General features: G+C 36.7%; 1 protein-coding gene across 1 annotated transcript; it reads left to right on the plus strand.

The window, feature by feature from the left end:
• The first annotated feature begins 6026 nt into the window (after window positions 1–6026).
• LOC137233544 (TPR-containing protein DDB_G0280363) lies at window positions 6027–19964 on the plus strand. Its single transcript, XM_067756634.1, has 2 exons — window positions 6027–6794; window positions 18652–19964. Exons 1-2 carry the CDS (start codon window positions 6783–6785, stop codon window positions 19387–19389), a joined length of 750 nt encoding a protein of 249 aa, XP_067612735.1. The 5' UTR covers window positions 6027–6782; the 3' UTR covers window positions 19390–19964.
• Window positions 19965–20735: the final 771 nt, after the last annotated feature.

Raw genomic sequence — 20735 nt, forward strand, 5'->3', positions numbered from 1 at the left:
AATACCTTTATCTCTCCTTATGAAATTGTTGCGCAGAAATTAGTACTGCTACATTTCAGGATGCATTTTACTCAGTTGCAACTGAAATATTCTCTCCATTTATCTCTACTTTATTATCAACTTCTATGACCGAAAATGGTGTGAGTCCACTATTCATCGCAACCGATTCAGTTTTAGGTTTTTAATTATGGCTAACAGAGGTGCGTATCTTCGCTACTAAGAACAACCTGCTTTATAGTGAGTTATCTACCACTGTGGCGAGTCTTCAATAATTGCCGCTGGATTGGCCTTCTAAAAGTATCTAAGTGATGATAAGCGTTTTTTTAACCGCAAATGCAGTAGTATATATATGTAAAAAAAAAACACCGCTGTTATATGAAAAATTTAAACAACACACAGCACTAAGACGGATAATCCGAAAGCCGTTTCGTTACACCATGTATAATATATAACTCCTCAAAATCGTTTCCTTGTTTGTGTTGGTCTTTTACCATTATCATTATATAAATGGCAATGTGTTGCAATGAATTTTTAGTGTGAGCTTTCTACGAGTACTACCAATCATATGTGAAGCATTCCTCTAGCCATTAACAGGGTAGGCGCATCCTAAGGGATCAAAACCGCCACCGGGCTACAATTGTTACAGTTATTTGATCATTATTATCTAGTCATTAGTTATTATCTGCATACTTACCATGACATAATTGTGCAAAACATAAATCATTAAACTTTATAGCGAAAAACTTGCAATATAATTTTGTGAAAAAGACAATAATAATACAACTTTAACACTTTAAGCCATAATTAAACTGAATGAACTAGTTTAGCTAAGAAAATAAAAAAAAAAAGTAAATCAAATGCCATTCGTGACCAAAATAGTGCAAAAATACCTAAAGCTAAATTTAACTAGAGAGAAGGCCTTTACAATATTTTATAGCGCTGTATAGCTTAAAGGGTCAAATAACACGTACAAACGTATAAAATTAAAATTCAAACAACGAAAGTAAAATATTGGATGACAAGAAATGATGGCAAACAGTAATTTGATTTGAAAAAAGGAATCATAAAAAGACCGAATGAAAAAACAAAATGTGCCGAAACTCGAAAACAAAAGTTTTAATGAGTAATTTTGAGCATCGTACAGTGAACGAGTTTGGTTCCCCGAAAAACTTAAACTGCAAAAATGTCGTTGAGCTACATCATCAGCTCGATCAGAATTGGGAAGAACTTCTCCGAACCGTTCCAAACTAAATGAGGTTCCAGAAGGAGTGACCTTTACTTTGATGAATACCATGGCCCTAAATTTTTCTTACTCCAAACTAGAAAAAGAAGCGGAAAAGATGGGTTTTATGGTGAAGGAGGACAAAACAAAGCACCTGCTGTCATCAAGCAAAGCGTCAGCACATTTGCGCCTTGACAATCACGCCAATGTTGGCAGCCATAATTTCGAAATTTTAAAATACTTCGTTTTTTGGGGAACCAGAATTAACACGAACAACCAAATCAGCTTTGAAATCCAGTGAACAATCAATCTTACCTATAAGTGCTACCTTAGACTAGGTAGGCTATTTAAAATTAAAGTCCCATCTCAACAAACGAAAATTATTTTCTACAAGTCACTAATCGTACTCATCTTGCTATATGACGCAGAAGCGTGGACCACAATATCATCAGATAAATTGGCTCTGGGAGTGTGAGAGAGAAAAGTTCTACGAAAGATTTACGGACTTCTACGCGTTGGCGATGTCAAGCACCGAAGAAGGTTTTATGATAAGCTGTACGAGTTTTACGCGGATATTAAAATAACCTACCGAATAAAAATGCAGCGGTTACACTGGCTAGCCATGTTATACTGAAGTATAATGAAAGATGAGGCTCCGGCTAAGCAAGTAGTTTTGTCGGAAACCGCCCATGGAAGCAGAGGAATAGGAAGGCCCCCACTCCGCTGGAAGGACCAGGTGAAAAACGATTTAAATACCTTTGGTGTTCATATTTGGCGCTATTTATCGGAGTGAAGTATTAGCTGGCGCTCTTTGTTGGACGGCCATAACCGTTTAACCAGTTAAGCACCAATTAAGTCAGTAAGTGAGTTAAGATGAAAGATTGCTCCGAGAACATATAACCAACGTGTGATCCTGGATTAAACTCACGTCCCCAGAAAAGGCACATACCCCAAGTGGGTTAGGGGGTTAGAATTTACCCGCGGCAGGTATGTGTGTCGTAAGAGGCGACTAAAATACCAGATTCAAGGGGTTGTGTAGCGCAATCTTTTATGGTTGCCAGCGCAATATATAGCTTCTCCAAAGCTAATTGTAAATCTCACCTTCGAGCGGTGAATCCCTTTTCACTAACAGACGAGGCTCTGGCGACCCCAAGCTCATCATGTAACTTGGGGGTGGAGAGGGAGGGATGGCCTGAAGGTTTAATGTGACCATACAAATCGTTCCCGAGATGGTCGGGATAGCACCTTAATGGAGCTGTGTTGCCGGAGCGTTTCGGATCTGCATCCGGCAAAGGACCATCACATCGATAACACTCCCCAAACCCTTCGGGGAGTAACGTTATCGCTACAACAACAAAAACAACAGAAAAGAAACATCAACATTCTTGAAAAATCGTTTTTCTTAGCGACCATGGTTTCGAAAATATTTAAAGTGTGTTGTTGCCATGGAATGGTTCTGAACTAAAATTATTCTGCGTTGCGGATTTCAAAAATCAAAAAAGACCGCGTCTATGGACGTATTTTAAGACAAGTTAAAGCTATTGTCATGACTATTGTCTAAGGTTTTATCTACTAAATTCCAGTTTTTTCAAAGTCTTTTTATTAATCCTTAAATATCGTCTACATCTTATTCATTTTGTATTCATAAAGTTCTGGTTGATATTCAGAAAAAGGAACCCATATTACGAAATTGCGAGTCACATTTAGAAACATTCAATTGGTATTAAGAAAGTTACAATTTATATTCAGAAAAAGGAACTCATATTCAGAACTTCTGTTTGATGCTTACAATAAGGATTCAGAAAATTTCATTTCATATTAGGAAATTACGATATGGTCTTGTTTACAAAGAGGTACAAGGTCCCAAATTGGATCAGGCCTAAGGTAGGGGGTGGCCCTACAGGAGAAAGCTTGCACAAAGTATCTAGGAAACATCCTAGAGAGTAAGCTGTCATGGAAGCTCAACGTAGAGAAGAGGGTGAATAAGGCTTTAACGGCACTTTATGCATGTAAAAAAATGCTGGGGGGGGGGGGGGGGCTTATCGCCCTCTCTTTCTCATTGGGTTTTTACAGCGATTGGAAGCCCTATCCTATACTATGGAGTTCTTGTTTGGTGGAAAGCCACACAAAAAGCAACCTACCTCAAAAAATTAGAGGGGTATGCAGACTATCAACGCTTAGCATTACGGGAGCCCTGAAAACAACCCTGACATTCCACCTGTAGACCTGGTAGCAAAGAACACAGCGTCAACAACTGCAATCAGGCTCGGTGCCTCGGGGCAGCTTGAGCGCCGACCATACGGCCATAGTAGTATAGCGTCATCAATCACAAGACGAAAAGATTACCTGATTCCCTATCTGCGCTTCTAGGGCGATCTTAAGGCCACAATAGAGGTGGACGGTTGGCGCAAGGGTGCTCAAATGGCGGACGAGGCGATACATGTGTATACAGATGGCTCCAAAGTAGTGGAAGGAGCAGGGTCTGCGGTATACCGTGCTGATCGGGAAATAAACAGATCTTAATGGCTGCCGGATTACTGTAGCATTCTCCAAGCGGAAATAGTAGCCGTAACCAAAGCAGTAGAAACCCTGGAAGAAAATAGCCCAAGCTACAACTGTGTTAAATTTTATATTGACAGTCAAGCAGGAATTAAGACAATAATCTCGCATACCAAAGCATCTAAATGCGTGTTAGAGTGTAAGCAGTCCCTGGAGAGAATCGGGACAGGGAGAAGCATACATCTATATTGGGTCCTAGGGGCATATGGGAATAGATGGGAATGAAAAAGCGGATGAACTAGCTAAAAAGGGCGCATCCCTTGAAGCTTGCTCCGTAGACGTCCCAATTAGACTGGGCGAAATTAAACGAAGGCGAGAGGTGCACACGATCGAGCAAGCAGGAAAGGCGTGGGTTCAAGGCTGTAAAGTGTTGAAGATTATGTGCAGGTCTTACAACCTTAGACTAACAAAGTTGCTTCTATCATTAAAAAGAGAGGACTGTAGACTCATGACGGGTATTCTGACTGGACACTGCCTTCTGGCGTGACATGCCTTTAAATTAGGCTTTGTCAGTGATAGCAGATGTGGGAAGTGCGGGCTGGAGGAGGAAATGATCGAGCATGTTATGTGCTCTTACCCTGCGCTTGCCAGGCTAAGACTACAGCTATTAGGAGTAATACAGCTGTCAGATCTAGAAGCAGCAAGCGGCTTAAATCGTAAGAAGCTTCTAGTATTTGCCAAGAGGGCGGAGTTATTTTACAACATAGGTCCTCGTTTTTGATAGGGGTTTTCAGTTTGGTCGTTAAAGCAAACTTCTGGTAACACTATGGACTTATTCAGTCTATGTGATGTCCTCATGGACCGGCCGGTTCAACCTAACCTAACCTAACCAGGAAAAAACGAATCGTATTCAGAAACTTCTAATTCATATTCAGAAGGTTACAATTACTACTAAGAAAGAGGAGGTCATATTCAGGACTTCAATCCCATATTCAGAAAATTACAATTCATTTTAAGAAAATTGCAATTGATTTGCGGAAACATACAATTAATATTCAGAACATTTCATATTCAGAAATATGCCATTCACATTCAGAAATTATAACGGATATTCAGAAAGTAACTATTGGTATTCAGAAAAAGGAAATCACATTCATTTCAAAAAATTGTAATTGATATGCAGAAACTTACAGTTAATATTCGGAAAATTTGATTTTCAGAAATTTATAAATCACATTCAGAAATTTTCAATTGATATTCAGAAATTTACATTTGGTAATCAGAAAACTGCCGAATTTTCCTTTCATATCCAGGAATCTGAATTTCATACTAAGCAAGTTGCAATTAATATTTACAAACTTTCAATTTCCTTGTCAGAAAATTTTTTAAGTAGCTTTTGATATCCCGCATACAATGGACTACTAGACGATGTATATTGGAAGGATTTTCCGTCATCCCTTGTCAAATTTGGTTAGGAGAAATGCTGGTTATGGCATCAGTGTAATTTTTTCGAACGTGTCGGACTGTAAGACATTGAGTACTTTTAAAATAAAAAAGAATAAAAAAATAAATGTAAGGCGCGATAACCTCCGAAGAGATTTAAGGCCGAAATTCTCTTCCAATTTGCGTCGTGGACCTCTTATTTTTTCCTACAAATTGGCTTAATGGAATCTACTTGTTTTATGCCGACTATGAACGGCATTTGCCAGGAAGATGACTTTTCACTGAGAGCTAAAATGGCAGAAATACACTCGGAGTGCTTACCAAACACTGCCGAGGGGTGACCGCGCTTAGGAAAATTTTCTTCTAATTGAAAAAACGTGTTGGTCCGTGGCGTGAACCTAGGATCTTCGGTGTGGTGATTATTAGTTTTCGACCACTAGCTGGTCCAAATCGAATACTGTGCATGAACGGCAAAAAAAAAAAAAAACTCTCAGTGACAGATGAGTGACCAATGAACAGATGAGAGGCCATTGGCATTATCAGTTGAGATATTGAAGCAAACCCAAGAGAACAAACTAAAAGAAAATTAACAACAAAAAGCGAGCGCGGCACATTGGCTTAACACGATGAGCGGTAGGAAATAATTGAACGGCATTTAAAACAGCAACAATTATTGATTGACCAGTTTAGATGATACAACGTGTAACCAAAAACAAAGCATGTGACATAAAAAAAACCAACACAAAAACTTTATGTAAAAAATGCAAATAAAATGAAAAAAAAAAAAAAAAATCAAAATTTATATTAGCTCATGGATTTCGGACAAAATACAAGATCAAAAACAAGAATAGATAATTAGGTTTAAATTCAAGTGAATAGCCAAAGTAAAATGCGGCAAATAAAACAAAAGAAAAAAATATTATGTATACTAAATGGAATGAAATGTGAAGACAATACGTTAAATTCCTATAAAAAGCATCTTTAGTTTGTGAACAAAGTTTACTCAGTTAAAAAAGCTCGACAAGGTGACAACGTGCCTCTGCTTGAGCTGTTTGATTGTGCAGTTAAAGAAAGAAACAGAAAAAAAAAACAGAAAACATAAATGCAATTATAAGAGCAATAAAAAAAATAAAAGCAATAACGCAGCAATACACGTACATAAATATATGCATATGCACATGTACCCGTTAAGCAACACTGCCAATAACGGGTAATCAAGTTGGTGATCGAACGCGGGAGAATACGTTATAGACGTAACGGCGGTCAATGAAATACTCGCATTTAGCTTTAAGATGATGTGCATCAATATTATAAATAAAGGCAACAAATAAGAATTTGAAAAGCGAATATTAAAACAAAAGACTTAAGAAACGAACTTGAGATGTTTACTCAAGGCAAAAAAACTTGAATGCAGTTGTGAAGAGAGTGCCAAACAAAGTGGAATAACTGTGCAGCAAATAAAAAATAAAATTCTTTTCAATTTATATTTCTTGGCTTGTTCGAAACAGTCATCAGCAATAAAAAGTTTTAAAAACTCAATACGAATACAAAATAAATGTGGTGCGATTTAAAATATTGGTAGAATTAAACACAAGCATCTCCTCATCAAAAGCAAAAAATGTTAAATAAAGTGAGCATACCAAGAAAAATTGAAGAATCTATTGATATAAGTTCATCCCATAAGATATGCGGTACTTATTTTTTAAAAAACCAGAAACATAAAACTTAACACTCAAACGCGCAAGCGTGCAATAATGACCCGAATCAGTTGATGCGTGTAAATTTTGGCTATATAGTATTTTCAGGTTAAATTAAACTTTTGTTAAGTCAAATGAAACTTTTTCAAATCAAATGAATTTTTTTTTTAAATCGAAAGAAACTTTCTTTTAAACCAAATGAAACTTTTTTAAAATCGAATTTAATTTTTTTTTTTTTAATAATTTAAGAACTTTTCAAGTAAAATAAAATATTTTTAAATCTAAACAAAAAATTTTTCAAGCCAAATGAAACTTTTTTTAAAAAGTTTTTTCAAATCAAATAAAAAATTTTCAAGTCAAATTAAATTTTGTTTAATCTAAAGAAAACTTTTTTCAATTCATGTAAAAGTTTTTTCATTTTGGTCCAGTTTACCAGTACAAGTTCAACTCAGTTTTTCAGTTAAACTACGCTTAAATTTATTCTGCAGTTTTTCAGTCCACTTTAACTGAAGTTTAAGCTGAAATTAAGCGGCCGATCTGGCAGGGTTAAACTCTAGTTAACCCGTCGGTGATTAGCGTTCGTTTGAAATGGCGCCGAATATACCCAACAACCATTTGGGCTTGAGTACCATTAGAGCTCATGTTGATAACTAGCATACCTCTATGCTCAATCTTAATACCTCTAATCTCACGGGTTGTTACGAAACAGCGGCTCAACTTGAGAATCATAGTGTACTCGGCAATAGAGGGAATTTTTTACAAAGCGAAAAATGGCGGCCTCCGTGGTGTGATGGTAGCGTGCTCCGCCTATCACACCGTATGCCCTGGGTTCAACTCCCGGGCAAAGCAACATCAAAATTTTAGAAATAAGATTTTTCAATTAGAAGAAAATTTTTCTAAGCGGGGTCGCCCCTCGGCAGTGTCTGGCAAGCGCTCCGATTGTATTTCTGCCATGAAAAGCTCTCAGTGAAAACTCATCTGCCTTGCAGATGCCGTTCGGAGTCGGCATAAAACATGTAGGTCCCGTCCGGCCAATTTGTAGGGAAAAATCAAGAGGAGCACGACGCAAATTGGAAGAGAAGCTCGGCCTTAGATCTCTTCGGAGCTTATCGCGCCTTACATTTATTTATTTTTTTTAAAAATGCTATTAATTTAATTGAAAAATGAAAGTTCCTAACTTGTGATTCTTTGACTTAACTCAAGTGTAAGATTCCAATACTGCAGTATTTTCACCAAAATAAAATAAAATATATATAATTTATTTTTGTAAAGTTACGCTTCATTACTGCCATAAATCAGGTGTTTATTTCTCACAATAAATAGTTGTTTGCTCTGGAGGTACCACCTTGGAATTTTTTTTTCAACTTCACCTCAACTCGATATCCAATGTAAGATATCAACTGGAGAAACGTGTTGAATATTCATTTGAGAAATGTACATTTCTCAAAATCTCCCAAAGGTTGGATAATAATTTGAAAATGCTAATGACGTTGGAGGTCAACTCGATAACTATAAATATTACAAAATTTCTCAAAGGTTGGATAGTGATTGGAGAATGAAGTTCGATATCAGCTCGAGAGCTATCTGGTTTAAGAATAATTAAATAATGATGTTGCATATAAGCTCGGGAACTAGATATATTTCCCGCTGAAGAAATGTTTTTCCATGTTTGTTGGGTAAACAAAATCCAGTTGTTCTGGTATATACAAATTATCTAGATCATAAAAAACCAATGTTGCCGTACAAAAAATACTACCCCAAAGACGGCCTTAAACTGTGACTGAAAAATTACTCAGTAGTTTAACTGGAGTTTGAATTTGACTAGATTTCAAGCAAACTTAGTTTAAGCTTAGCTTAACCAACTACAGAAAAACCAGGCCTTAAAATTAAAATATTTTTTGGCTTGTAAAATCTACAGGTTTTGAGCTTAGCTTTTGCACCAAATTACTATTGTGCTATTCGAAGTTTGTCATGCAAGCTTTATAAATCGGCCGCTGAGTATTACATATATAATTTACACAATGTCCCCATTTGAGTATAAATTCAATACATTTTGACGTAAAATAGCGCAGGTATGACAAAAATTTTGGAATGGGGCTAATTCTAAGATAACACGTTTATAGCAAAATTATTCTAATAGGCTAATATTCAGCTCAGAAATCGATGCCAATACAATAACATTGGTCAAATAAAAAACAAAACAAAAGAATCCCTTTCGGTAAATTGAAAACATTTTTACTGACATCGAAACAATTAACCTTAAAAATGTCAGACTTCAATTTTAATGGCTAGAAGTACCTTATGGCGATTTTCGCTTTCACAAACAAATTAAATGTGAGATTTTGAATTTTTTATAAGAAACTAGCGTACCCGGCAGAAGTTGCCCTGCCCTGTATTTGAAAAGTGAACTTCCTTTCCCTCTATCACTCCCTTAGTCATCGAATAGACAATATCTTTACTACTTTTTCAAATATTTCTCCTTCTTATTCCTGTCCTTCCTTTATTGCCTTTATTTCCACTCCCTTCTTTTTTTAATTCTCCTTCTCATTCCCAAGCTCTAGTTCATTCCCACTTCCACTCCCATTCCCTCTCTCATTCCCATTCCCACTCTTACTCGATATTCAACTTTCTATCTCTGACATTTAAATTACTGCCCTCTTCAAAAATGTAAAGAGGAATTGAAAACAAATAATTGCTGAGCTTTCACAAATTTACTATTTTATTCCACTCTCACTCCTACGGCCACTTCCACACCCTCTCCCACATAGAACATTTTCATAGAATCTATATTTATACCAAATATTGCATATCCCCATCAAATAATTACGGAGATAAAGTGAATTTTAATATTTTATTCACTTGCACTGGCATTTCTGCTACCACTCGCGCGTCCACTCCCAAGCCTTCTACCTAAATATCCTCATATACGGAATATATAAACCAAAATAAATATAACGAGTTAAATTTTGTTTCACTCCCACTCACTCCGACCTTTTACGCTCTTGCGCCTACTTTGAATTTCATTTTTATTCCCTCCACATATACCATTTTATTATTATTATTTTTTTTTTTGATATTAAAAATATTGAATAACTGCTTCCAATAATATGGAGAATGAGCTAATTTGAATCTTTGCTTATAGGGCGAACGTGGTGTGATGCCTACCACACCGACGACTCTGAGTTAACGCCCCGGGCAAAGCAACACTAAAATCATAAAAACAAGTTTTTCAATGAAAATAAAATTTTTCTAAGCGGGGTCGCCCCTAGACAATATTTGGCCTCGATTTTATCCTGTCGACCACTGAAGCCTTCATGAAACTGGGTTAGTTTTTCTTCCATATGCGCTTCCAGTTTAGATGATATAAGGGCTTCCTGCTCTTCTAGTTGTGTGGAGATCTGAGATGAGATATGTGCTGAAATTTGTGCTGACATTTCCGAAATACGTGTCTCCTGTGATTCAATCTTCGCTGTTATACGGTTCTCCTGCGATTCTAGTTGTGATGCCATATATGTCTGCTATTCTGCCAGTTGAGATGACACTGTCGATGTTTGAGCAAATATTGCAGCTAAAATCATGTTCAAGTCTGTACTGGTAACCGTCTGCGATGTTTCCTTTTCCTCTTCAATTTTTGTTGTCTCCTCGCCATCACGATGAAAGACATACTCTTCCACATCAATTCCTTCTGCTTCCATTGCCTCTCGTAGCCGTGCATGAAGTTCGATCTTATTGCCAGTTGTATTTAATCCACGGTTCGCCAACTCCTTTTTCAGTTGTTGGATCTCCAATTCACTGAACTTTGCCATGTCCTTGTTGTCTGCTGGAATTTATTCAACAATTCCTCTTCTGACACCAATTGTAACGAATTTGCTGCAAATTCCTCTTATTTGCTCTTTTGCTAGGTTCGTATCGCTAAAGTGTTGAACAGATAACTCCAATATTGAATAAAGAAAAATGGCCTTTATTAAAGTACTTCACAATAACACTTATACTTACTACTCGCTGGCTTAATAACCAAACTGATTGATAACTCAAATTAAACTCTACTATTGGCCACCAGATCGCGTGCTTAATCAATAACTGATGGATAGCTCAACTCAAACTGAATTACTTTTTACTTGCTTGTGCCGCTTTTATAGTTTACGCTGCATACTTCTAGGCTCTTCTAATTCCAGAACTTACCAACTATTTCGAGTGTTTATAGTTCTCATATAGTTTCTACTTGTTTACAATTTTCTACTTTCCAGCGTCTCTCAGATGTATGTGAGTTTGTAGTTTACAGTCTCTCGCACACACATAGGCGTATAAGTAAATGCATCTGTGTGTGACATCTCTTTCGGCTGCCTTATATATGTGTATACATGATTTGATTATTGACGTAAATACTGCTTGGCATGGCCTTAGCATCGCCTTAGTGATGGTATAGCTTAGTGATGCTAATATCCGTGCCAATATATATATATTGTAAAAGAATACATATACATATGTTCATATATACTCATGCTGTACATAACTAGTATTTATCTTTTATTGTAATTATTGTAAAAACTGGTCACCTCGTTTTTGAAAAGCAGTGTATTAGTTAGTTGCCTTAATCTAACAGGAAGACAGTTCCAAAGACGAACCGCACTTATAAAGAACTGGCGTTCAGAGGTGAGAGTTTACTGTATGCATTTTACTCTGAAGGGCATAACGCTTCATTATACTCAGTTGAGCAGAGCTCACAGAGTATATTAAGTTTGATTGGATAACGGTTGGTTGTACATATATAAAGGAATCGAGATAGATATAGACTTCCATATATCAAAATAATCAGGATCGAAAAAAAATTTGATTGAGCCATGTCCGTCCGTCCGTCCGTCCGTCCGTTAACACGATAACTTGAGTAAATTTTGAGGTATCTTGATGAAATTTGGTATGTGGGTTCCTGAGCGCTTATCTCAGATCGCTATTTAAAATGAACGATATCGGACTATAACCACGCCCACTTTTTCGATATCGAAAATTTCGAAAAACCGAAAAAGTGCGATAATTCATTACAAAAGACAGATAAAGCGACGAAACTTGGTAGATTGGTTGAGGTTATGACGCAGAATAGAAAATTAGTAAGATTTTGGACAATGGGCGTGGCACCGCCCACTTTATCAAGAAGGTAATTTAAAAGTTTTGTAAGCTGTAATTTGGCAGTCGTTGAAGATATCATGATGAAATTTGGCAGAAACGTTACTACTATTACTATATATGTGCTAAATAAAAATTAGCAAAATTGGATGAAGAACACGCCCACTTTTTAAAAAAATTTTTTTTAAAATTCAAATTTTAACAAAAAATTTAATATCTTTACTGTATATAAGTAAATTAAGTCAAAATTCAACTCCAGTAATGATATGATGCAACAAAACACAAAAATAAAAGAAAATTTCAAAATGGGCGTGGCTCCGCCCATTTTCATTTAGTTTGTCTAAAATACTTTTATTGCCATAAGTCGAACAAAAATTTACCAATCCTTCTCAAATTTGGTAGGAGCATAGATTCTATGACGGTAACTGTTCTCTGTGAAAATGGGCGAAATCGGTGGAAGCCACGCCCAGTTTTTATACACAGTCCACCGTCTGTCCTTCCGCTCGACCGTTAACACAATAACTTGAGCAAAATCCGATATATCTTTACTAAACTTAGCCCACGTACTTACCTGAACTCACTTTATCTTGGTATAAAAAATGGCCGAAATCCGACCATAACCACGCCCACTTTATCGATATCGAAAATTACGAAAAATGAAAAAAATGCCATAATTCTATACCAAATACGAAAAAAGGGATGAAACATGGTAACTGGATTTGTTTATTGACGCAAAGTATAACTTTGGAAAAAACTTTGTAAAATGGGTGTGACACCTACCATATTAAGTAGAAGAAAATGAAAAAGTTCTACAAGGCGAAATCAACAGCCCTTGGACTCTTGGCAGGAATACTGTTAGTGGTATTGCATATATAAATAAATTAACAGTACCCGACAGATGTATTTCTGGATCACCTGGTCAAAATTTGGTCGATATCGCGAGAACGCCTTCACATATACACCTAAGGGCCACTCGCTTTTAAAACCCTCATTAATACCTTTAATTTGATATCCATATCGTACAAACACATACTAGAGTCACCCCTGTCCCACCCTAATGGCGATATCTCGAAAAGGCGTCCACCTATAGACCTAATGCCCACTCCCTCTTAAAATGCTCAGTAACACCTTTCGTTTGATACCCATATCGTACAAACATTCTAGAGTCACCCCTGGCCCACCCTAATGGCGATATCTCGAAAAGGCGTCCACCTATAGACCTAATGCCCACTCCCTCTTAAAATGCTCAGTAACACCTTTCGTTTGATACCCATATCGTACAAACATTCTAGAGTCACCCTTGGTCCACCTTTATGGCGATATCTCGAAAAGGCGTCCACCTATAGAACTAAGTATTACTCCCTTTTAAAATACTCCTTACCACCTTTCATTTGATACCCATATCGTACAAACACATTCTAGAAGCACCCCTAGCCCACCCTAATGGCGATATCTCGAAAAGGCGTCCACCTATAGACCTAATGCCCACTCCCTCTTAAAATGCTCGGTAACACTTTTCGTTTGATACCCATATCGTACAAACATTCTAGAGTGTCCCTTGGTCCACCTTTATGGCGATATCTCGAAAAGGCGTCCACCTATAGAACTAAGTATTACTCCCTTTTAAAATACTCCTTACCACCTTTCATTTGATACCCATATCGTACAAACACATTCTAGAAGCACCCCTAGCCCACCCTAATGGCGATATCTCGAAAAGGCGTCCACCTATAGACCTAATGCCCACTCCCTCTTAAAATGCTCGGTAACACTTTTCGTTTGATACCCATATCGTACAAACATTCTAGAGTCACACCTGGCCCACCCTAATGGCGATATCTCGAAAGGGCGTCCACCTATAGACCTAATGCCCACTCCCTCTTAAAATGCTCAGTAACACCTTTCGTTTGATACCCATATCGTACAAACATTCTAGAGTCACCCTTTGTCCACCTTTATGGCGATATCTCGAAATGGCGTCCACCTATAGAACTAAGGATTACTCCCTTTTAAAATACTCCTTACCACCTTTCATTTGATACCCATATCGTACAAACACATTCCAGTAGCACCCCTGGCCCACCCTAATGGCGATATCTCGAAAAGGCGTCCACCTATAGACCTCATGCCCACTCCCTCTTAAAATGCTCAGTAACACCCTTCGTTTGATACCCATATCGTACAAACATTCTAGAGTGTCCCTTGGTCCACCTTTATGGCGATATCTCGAAAAGCGTCCACCTATAGAGCTAAGGATTACTCCCTTTTAAAATACTCATTACCATCTTTCATTTGATACCCATATCATACAAACACATTCTAGAGTCACCCCTGGCCCACCCTAATGGCGACATTTCGAAAAGCCGTCCACCTATAGACCTAATGCCCACTCCCTCTTAAAATGCTCAGTAACACTTTTCGTTTGATACCCATATCGTACAAACATTCTAGAGTCACCCCTGGTCCACCCTAATGGCGATATCTCGAAAAGGCGTCCACCTATAGACCTAATGCCCACTCTAAAATGCTCAGCAACACCTTTCATTTGATTCCCATATCGTACAAACACATTCTAGAGACACCCCTGGTCCACCTTTATGACGATATCTCGAAACGGCGTCCACCTATGGAACTAAGGATCACTCCTTTTCAAAATACTCATTAACAGCTTTCATTTGATACCCATATCTTACAAACATATTCTAGAGTCACCTGGTCCACCTTTATGGCGATTTCTCGAAAAGGCGTTCACCTATAGAACTAAAGCCCATTCCCTTTTAAAATACTCATTACCACCTTTCATTTGATACCCATATCGTACAAACACATTCTAGAGTCACCCCTGGTCCACCTTAATGGGGACATCTCGAAAAGGCGTCCACCGATAGACCTAAGGCCCACTCCCTCTTAAAATGCTCAGTAGCACCTTTCATTTGATACCCATATCGTACAAACAAATTCTAGAGTCAGCCCTGGTCCACCTTTATGGCGATATCCCTAAATGGCGTCTATACATAGAACTATGGCCTACTCTCTCTTAAAATACTCTTTAATACCTTTCATTTGATACACATGTCATACAACCACATTCCAGGGTTACCCCAGGTTCATTTTCCTTATTTTGTCTCCATAGCTCTCAACTGAGTATGTAATGTTCGGTTACACCCGAACTTAGCCTTCCTTACTTGTTTATATTTGAGTTTATAGAAACATCTATTAATCTCACTAGCGTTTTGTGCGGAAAAGATGTGAAACCAATACGCCTGTAGTATTTCGAGCGTGGCTGATTTTTCCCACTTTCTATAAGACTATCAACTACACGAACCGTTTTTCAAGAGTTAAGTTTCAAAAAGACGTCGAAAATTGTTCTCCACCATCTTCAATATAGCATTGAATATTCCATTCGGGCCCTGCAATTTTAATTTAGCAAAATTTTTAAGCGCCCATTCAGTTATGGCATTTTTTGGCAAAACGGGTACTGCTCGCTCCTTATTTGAAGTGTAGATGTTATTGCACAACTCTTTCGTGCCATGTCTCGATAGGAACTGTTTGTTAAGTAGTATTTTAAGGAATTCTTGACTGCTACGTGATCATTCAAAGTAATCCTTTTATCAGTCCACCGACTAAAACTACATAGGATGGGATTAAGCCTTGCCGGATCACTGGAGCATTCAATTTATATTAACCTGGGTCGATTTGTATGGACGAAAGTTAACCGAAATCCCGCCATCAGTTTTTCGATAGCACTTGGCCTCAGGAAGAAAAGAAGCGAAAAGGTCAATTTTTCGACCAAAACACTCCCCAAACCCCAAAAAATATTTATTTTCCAAAAACTGTTGTAGAAACTTTGGCGATAACAGTTTTTTAAAAAAAGAAAAATATTTTTTGGGTTTTTGGGAGTATTTTGGTCGAAAAATTAACCCTTTTTCCATTTTTTTTCGCAGGCTCGAAAATTATTTTTTTTTGGGTATACGTAGTGGACCTTTTTTTTCCTGAGCCCAAATCCTATCGAAAAAACGATGGCGCGATATCGGTTAATAAATCGTCCCAGTTTAATATAGACAAAGAAATTTGTCCATGAAACCCTCTTCGACTTGTTCGTTTCACGTTTATAGGTCATCATATTCATTACAGCATTCCCCGCTTAAAAGTCTCCCTTACCTCTGTTTTAAGAAGACTCAGCCTCTTATTATGTGGTGGTCGCTTTGGTGTTCAACGCTACCTGACTTAAAATCAAGTTCAATAATGGGATTTAGTAAAATTTTGTTTTAAATTTTAAAATCCAAATTTATTACCATAATTAGGGCAGTAAAATAATTGGCCGAAGTATCTGTTAAAACTCTGTTAGTAGTATAAAATTCGTCAAAGCTATTTGGGGCTAGAACAGATTACGTAGTTATATTAGTTTTATATTATCTTTATACCCAGCTGTACTTGTACACAGGGTATTATAACTTTGATTGGATAACGGTTGGTTGTACAGGTATAAAGGAATCGAAAAAAAAAAATTTGATTGAGCTATGTCCTTCCGTCCGTCCGTCGCTCCGTTAATACGATAACTTGAGTAAATATTGAGATATCTTCACCATATTTGGTACACGAGCTTATCTGTACCCAGAATAGATTGGTATTGAAAATTAGCGAAGTCGTATGATAACCGCGCCCACATTTTATATGTATAACATTTTGGAAAGCAGAAAACACGTGATTATTTAGTAAATAATTCACATAGAATGTCAAAATATGACCTGCGAACTGATTATGAGAATCTTGATAAAAATTGAAAATTTTTTTTAAAATAGGCGTAGGACCGCCCACTTGTCATAAAATCAATTTTACAAATATTATTAATCATAAACAGGGCTGCTCAAAATTTTTTATATGGAAGTGCGAATCATAATACATGTACAAAATTGTATGTGCATTGAAACTTTTTTTGTATTTAAAAAATATATTTAAAAAATTTTAATTGTTTGAGGTCGGAATATGTTGAATATTTGGTTTCATATTACAAAATATTAGCTTAAAATATTACGTCAATAGTTACATCACCAACATGCAAGAGCCAATAAATTTAATTCTGAAAGTAGCCTCAAGTTTTGTGGGAACATATTCTATTTACATATATCGTCGGAATTTGGTTTTCAATAATCATACTAAAAGTGAATGTAGAGGTTTCCGCGAATGCTGCATTGGAAATTGAATTTGAAAACTTTTGAAATGCTTAATTAGAGGACTCTGCGTGGTTTGTTTTAAATTTTTGTTCAAATTTACATACATATTGTAACGAATTTAGTGAAATTCCGCTTATTTCAACACTTCTGACGTTCGAATCGCTAAACTGTTGAATGAATCACTCCAATATTCAGTATTGCAAACTGGTATTTATTTAGATTACTTTGGGAGTAGTGAAATTATATTTCAATATCACGTACTTCACAATAGCGCGTGTTAATCAAACTGAATTACTGATTACTCAGCTTGCGCTGCTTTTATACTCTCCGTTGCCTCGTTCGCATATTTTTCCTAAGGTTAAGAGTTTCACCTTCTACAACTTTTGTATCTCCTGCTTGGTTAGTTATCAGCTATATAAGTACATGTATATTTATAGTTTATAGCCTTATGCGTGTGTATGTGTGAGTAACTACTTCGGTTGATGACTACATTTGTGTGCATGAGATAGCTCTTCGACGCCTTCAACATAAGTGTTGCTAGCTTTAATATGTACACGTACATAAGAGCGGCTAGTTCATGTTTTTGTTGTTGCCTGATTATGCTATAAAGTTTTTGAATAATTTTTAGTTGTCAAATTGTTAGTGTAACTTTTTTATCATACACAAGTACCTGAGCTTCTTACGGGAGTGCTTTTTCTTGGCACTTTCATAAGAAATTCAAGCATTTTCATATAATTCGAAATTATATGTGAGGGCATATGGGAGTGCTTTAAAATTTTTTTTTATATTCAAAGTGTGAATTTGAATCTGTACCTAGGATTCAGAGCAAAACAAAAACAAAAGTGCTACAAGTGTATAGGGGTTGAGCAGCTCTGATCATAAATCAAAAATATTTAAACCCCTATCGTAACAAAATTCGGCAGAGAAGTTGCCTTTACTATAAGGAATGCTTTGAAGAAAAAAATAACAAAATCGGTTAAGGAACACGGCCGCTTTTATATAAAAGATTTTAGAAGGGTCGCTAAAGGGTTAAAAGGGCCGTACACGAATAAAATAAGCTATATCTTTGCAAAAAAGAGCTTTATATCAATGGTATTTTATTTCCAAAGTGGATTTATAGAAATAAATAGGAAAAACTTCAAATTTTAAAAAATGGGCGTGGCACCGCTCCTTTTATGACTAAACATTTTTCTATGTTTCGGGAGCCATAAATCGAAGAAAAATTAGAGCAGAATAGAACTATATGTATATGTATTATTGCGCAGCCTTGTAACACTATTAAGCACACAAAACAAACAACAACAGCATTTCAAGTGTACAGCTGGGTATTTAGTGTTCGGTTTCAGCCGAACTTAGACTTCCTTACTTATTGTATATAAATTTGGTAAACAATTTGCATACCGTATTACTTTTGGAGTGACCGAGTACTACTTTGAAAAATAGTTATATATTTTGTTAAAAATAAAAATATAATAATTTGTTTATATTTTTGCAGACAATATCCATTCGCACGTGTGCTCTACTATTCTCTTTCACCTGCGCCACGCTAGCAGCACAGTTACCGCCTAGTTTTCTGCCACATAGATACACACAATATTATCATTATCCTGTGCCGCGACAGCAATTCCCTTTCCCAGCATCAAAACCAACAACACAACAACAACAACAGAAATATCTGGGCTACTCGCATATATATAAACAACATTATGCACAACAACAAACACGCAGCTATCAACAACAACAACAACAACAGCAACAATATCGTACACAATCTACAAAAACCGTGAATTCATATTACCAACAATCAACTAGAGCAAATAACAATAATATAATACAAAAATTTACATCACCTACTTTAGAAAATGCCGCATTCACAACTGCCTTGACAAGTCAAGGTTATAATTTTGTTGGTGGTAATGGCGGCGCAAATGCTCGCAGCATCAATAACCCAGCAGCATCATCAATTTTCTCAGCACGCGTATTACCAGCTGCATCATCGTTGTCATTGATGGCCGCTAATGCTGTTGAATCAGGCTATAATAATAATAATGATATTGGAACGGATGGTAGCATTGATTTAACAGATTCATCGATCAATTTAAAATTGCCGCTGCCAGTGAATATAGCACCAATTAAAGCATCACCACTACCACTACAAGCGGGCACATCATTTAGTCAGTTGGCGAATGGTGTTACTTCGTATGGTACGACTTATCCACAACGTAAGCGGTGATGCGTTTGTGTATGTACATACATTTGTATGAAGGAGGTGGTGAATTCTGCTGTGCGCTATAGCCAAGTAGCGTTGCGCTGATGCTTGAAATATGTTGCGTTTGCGTAAAGCGGTTGATTTAGGCCCGGGCTTTTAGTGCGCGTTTAAACTACAGTTAAAGTTGACTAGAGTTAAACGCTGCCACTTTGGCTGCTTAGGCTGAAATTAGCAGCAAATTTGTATGCCATCGAACAAAATGCAAAGGTTAAACTCTAGTCAACTTTAACTTGAGTTGGAATTCGCTCTGAAAAACCGGACATTAGTCTTTTATTTATCAGAAATGAAATTGAAGTTTAAATTTTTAAATATTCCGTGATATGAGTTTATCGCTTAATTTAATGATTTTTCATAGCATACCACCAGAGTTGCCAATGCCACCAGTCATAATTTAAGGTATTCTATTTAAGTTAGAAATACTTTATTATATTTTAAGTTAGTCTGAAGAAAAAAACAATGTGTAAACCGATCTTTGTACCAATAATAATATAAAAGTGGATGCTAAAGTATGCTTGCCATGCCGAAAAAAAAGTATGAAATGTCTTATTTTATGTAGAACCCTATAAAATCGACCCACCTGTAGGTTAAGATATGAACTTCAAGCCCAAGCATCATATTCTAAAACAAGAAAAAATGGCACATGGAACTAAAAGATCGTAATTTAGTACAATGAGCTCACATAAAACTTAACGGTTCGCTCATTTTACATGTCGTCTTGGGAAAATTGCAAAATAATTTTGCCGAATGTTACCTGAAGGAAAATTTTAGAATAACTTGACTTTTAAGCACACTATGCCTCTACGTTCTTTCAAAAAGCTTTTTGCAAATAAAAGTACTCACTTGCACTCACCAAATTATGGTATCCCAGCTTTATAGTAGCTTTTCTGGAGAATCTAGTTCATCTTACTATAGTAAGCATGGAAGATTAACAGTTTCTTAGTAAGCTTGCTTGTTTTATCAGTAAGAAGTAATTTAGTTCATTTGTGGCCCACAATAAGTTTTGTTCACTTGGACTATAAGTGCCGCGGATCTGTGTTCGGCGAAACTCACTCTTTTCTACGTATCCGAGAAACATGCACAATAAGGTATCTTTATATTTAACTCTGTATGAGTTAACGCATAATAGAGTAAAATAGCACTTGCCAAGTACGACCATAGGTGGCGGAAGAAAAATATAGGCACATTACCATAACGTTAGCCATGCCTGAATTATATGCACCGCTAGCACCATTAACATAAACTTATTTGCTCTGTATCCTAGAAGACGTGGAACGCATAGAAGTTAATTTCGCAGCTAATGGTTACATATA

This window comes from Eurosta solidaginis, chromosome 5 (genome assembly GCF_040869045.1).
Source record: "Eurosta solidaginis isolate ZX-2024a chromosome 5, ASM4086904v1, whole genome shotgun sequence".
Classification (NCBI taxonomy): Eukaryota; Metazoa; Arthropoda; class Insecta; order Diptera; family Tephritidae; genus Eurosta; species Eurosta solidaginis.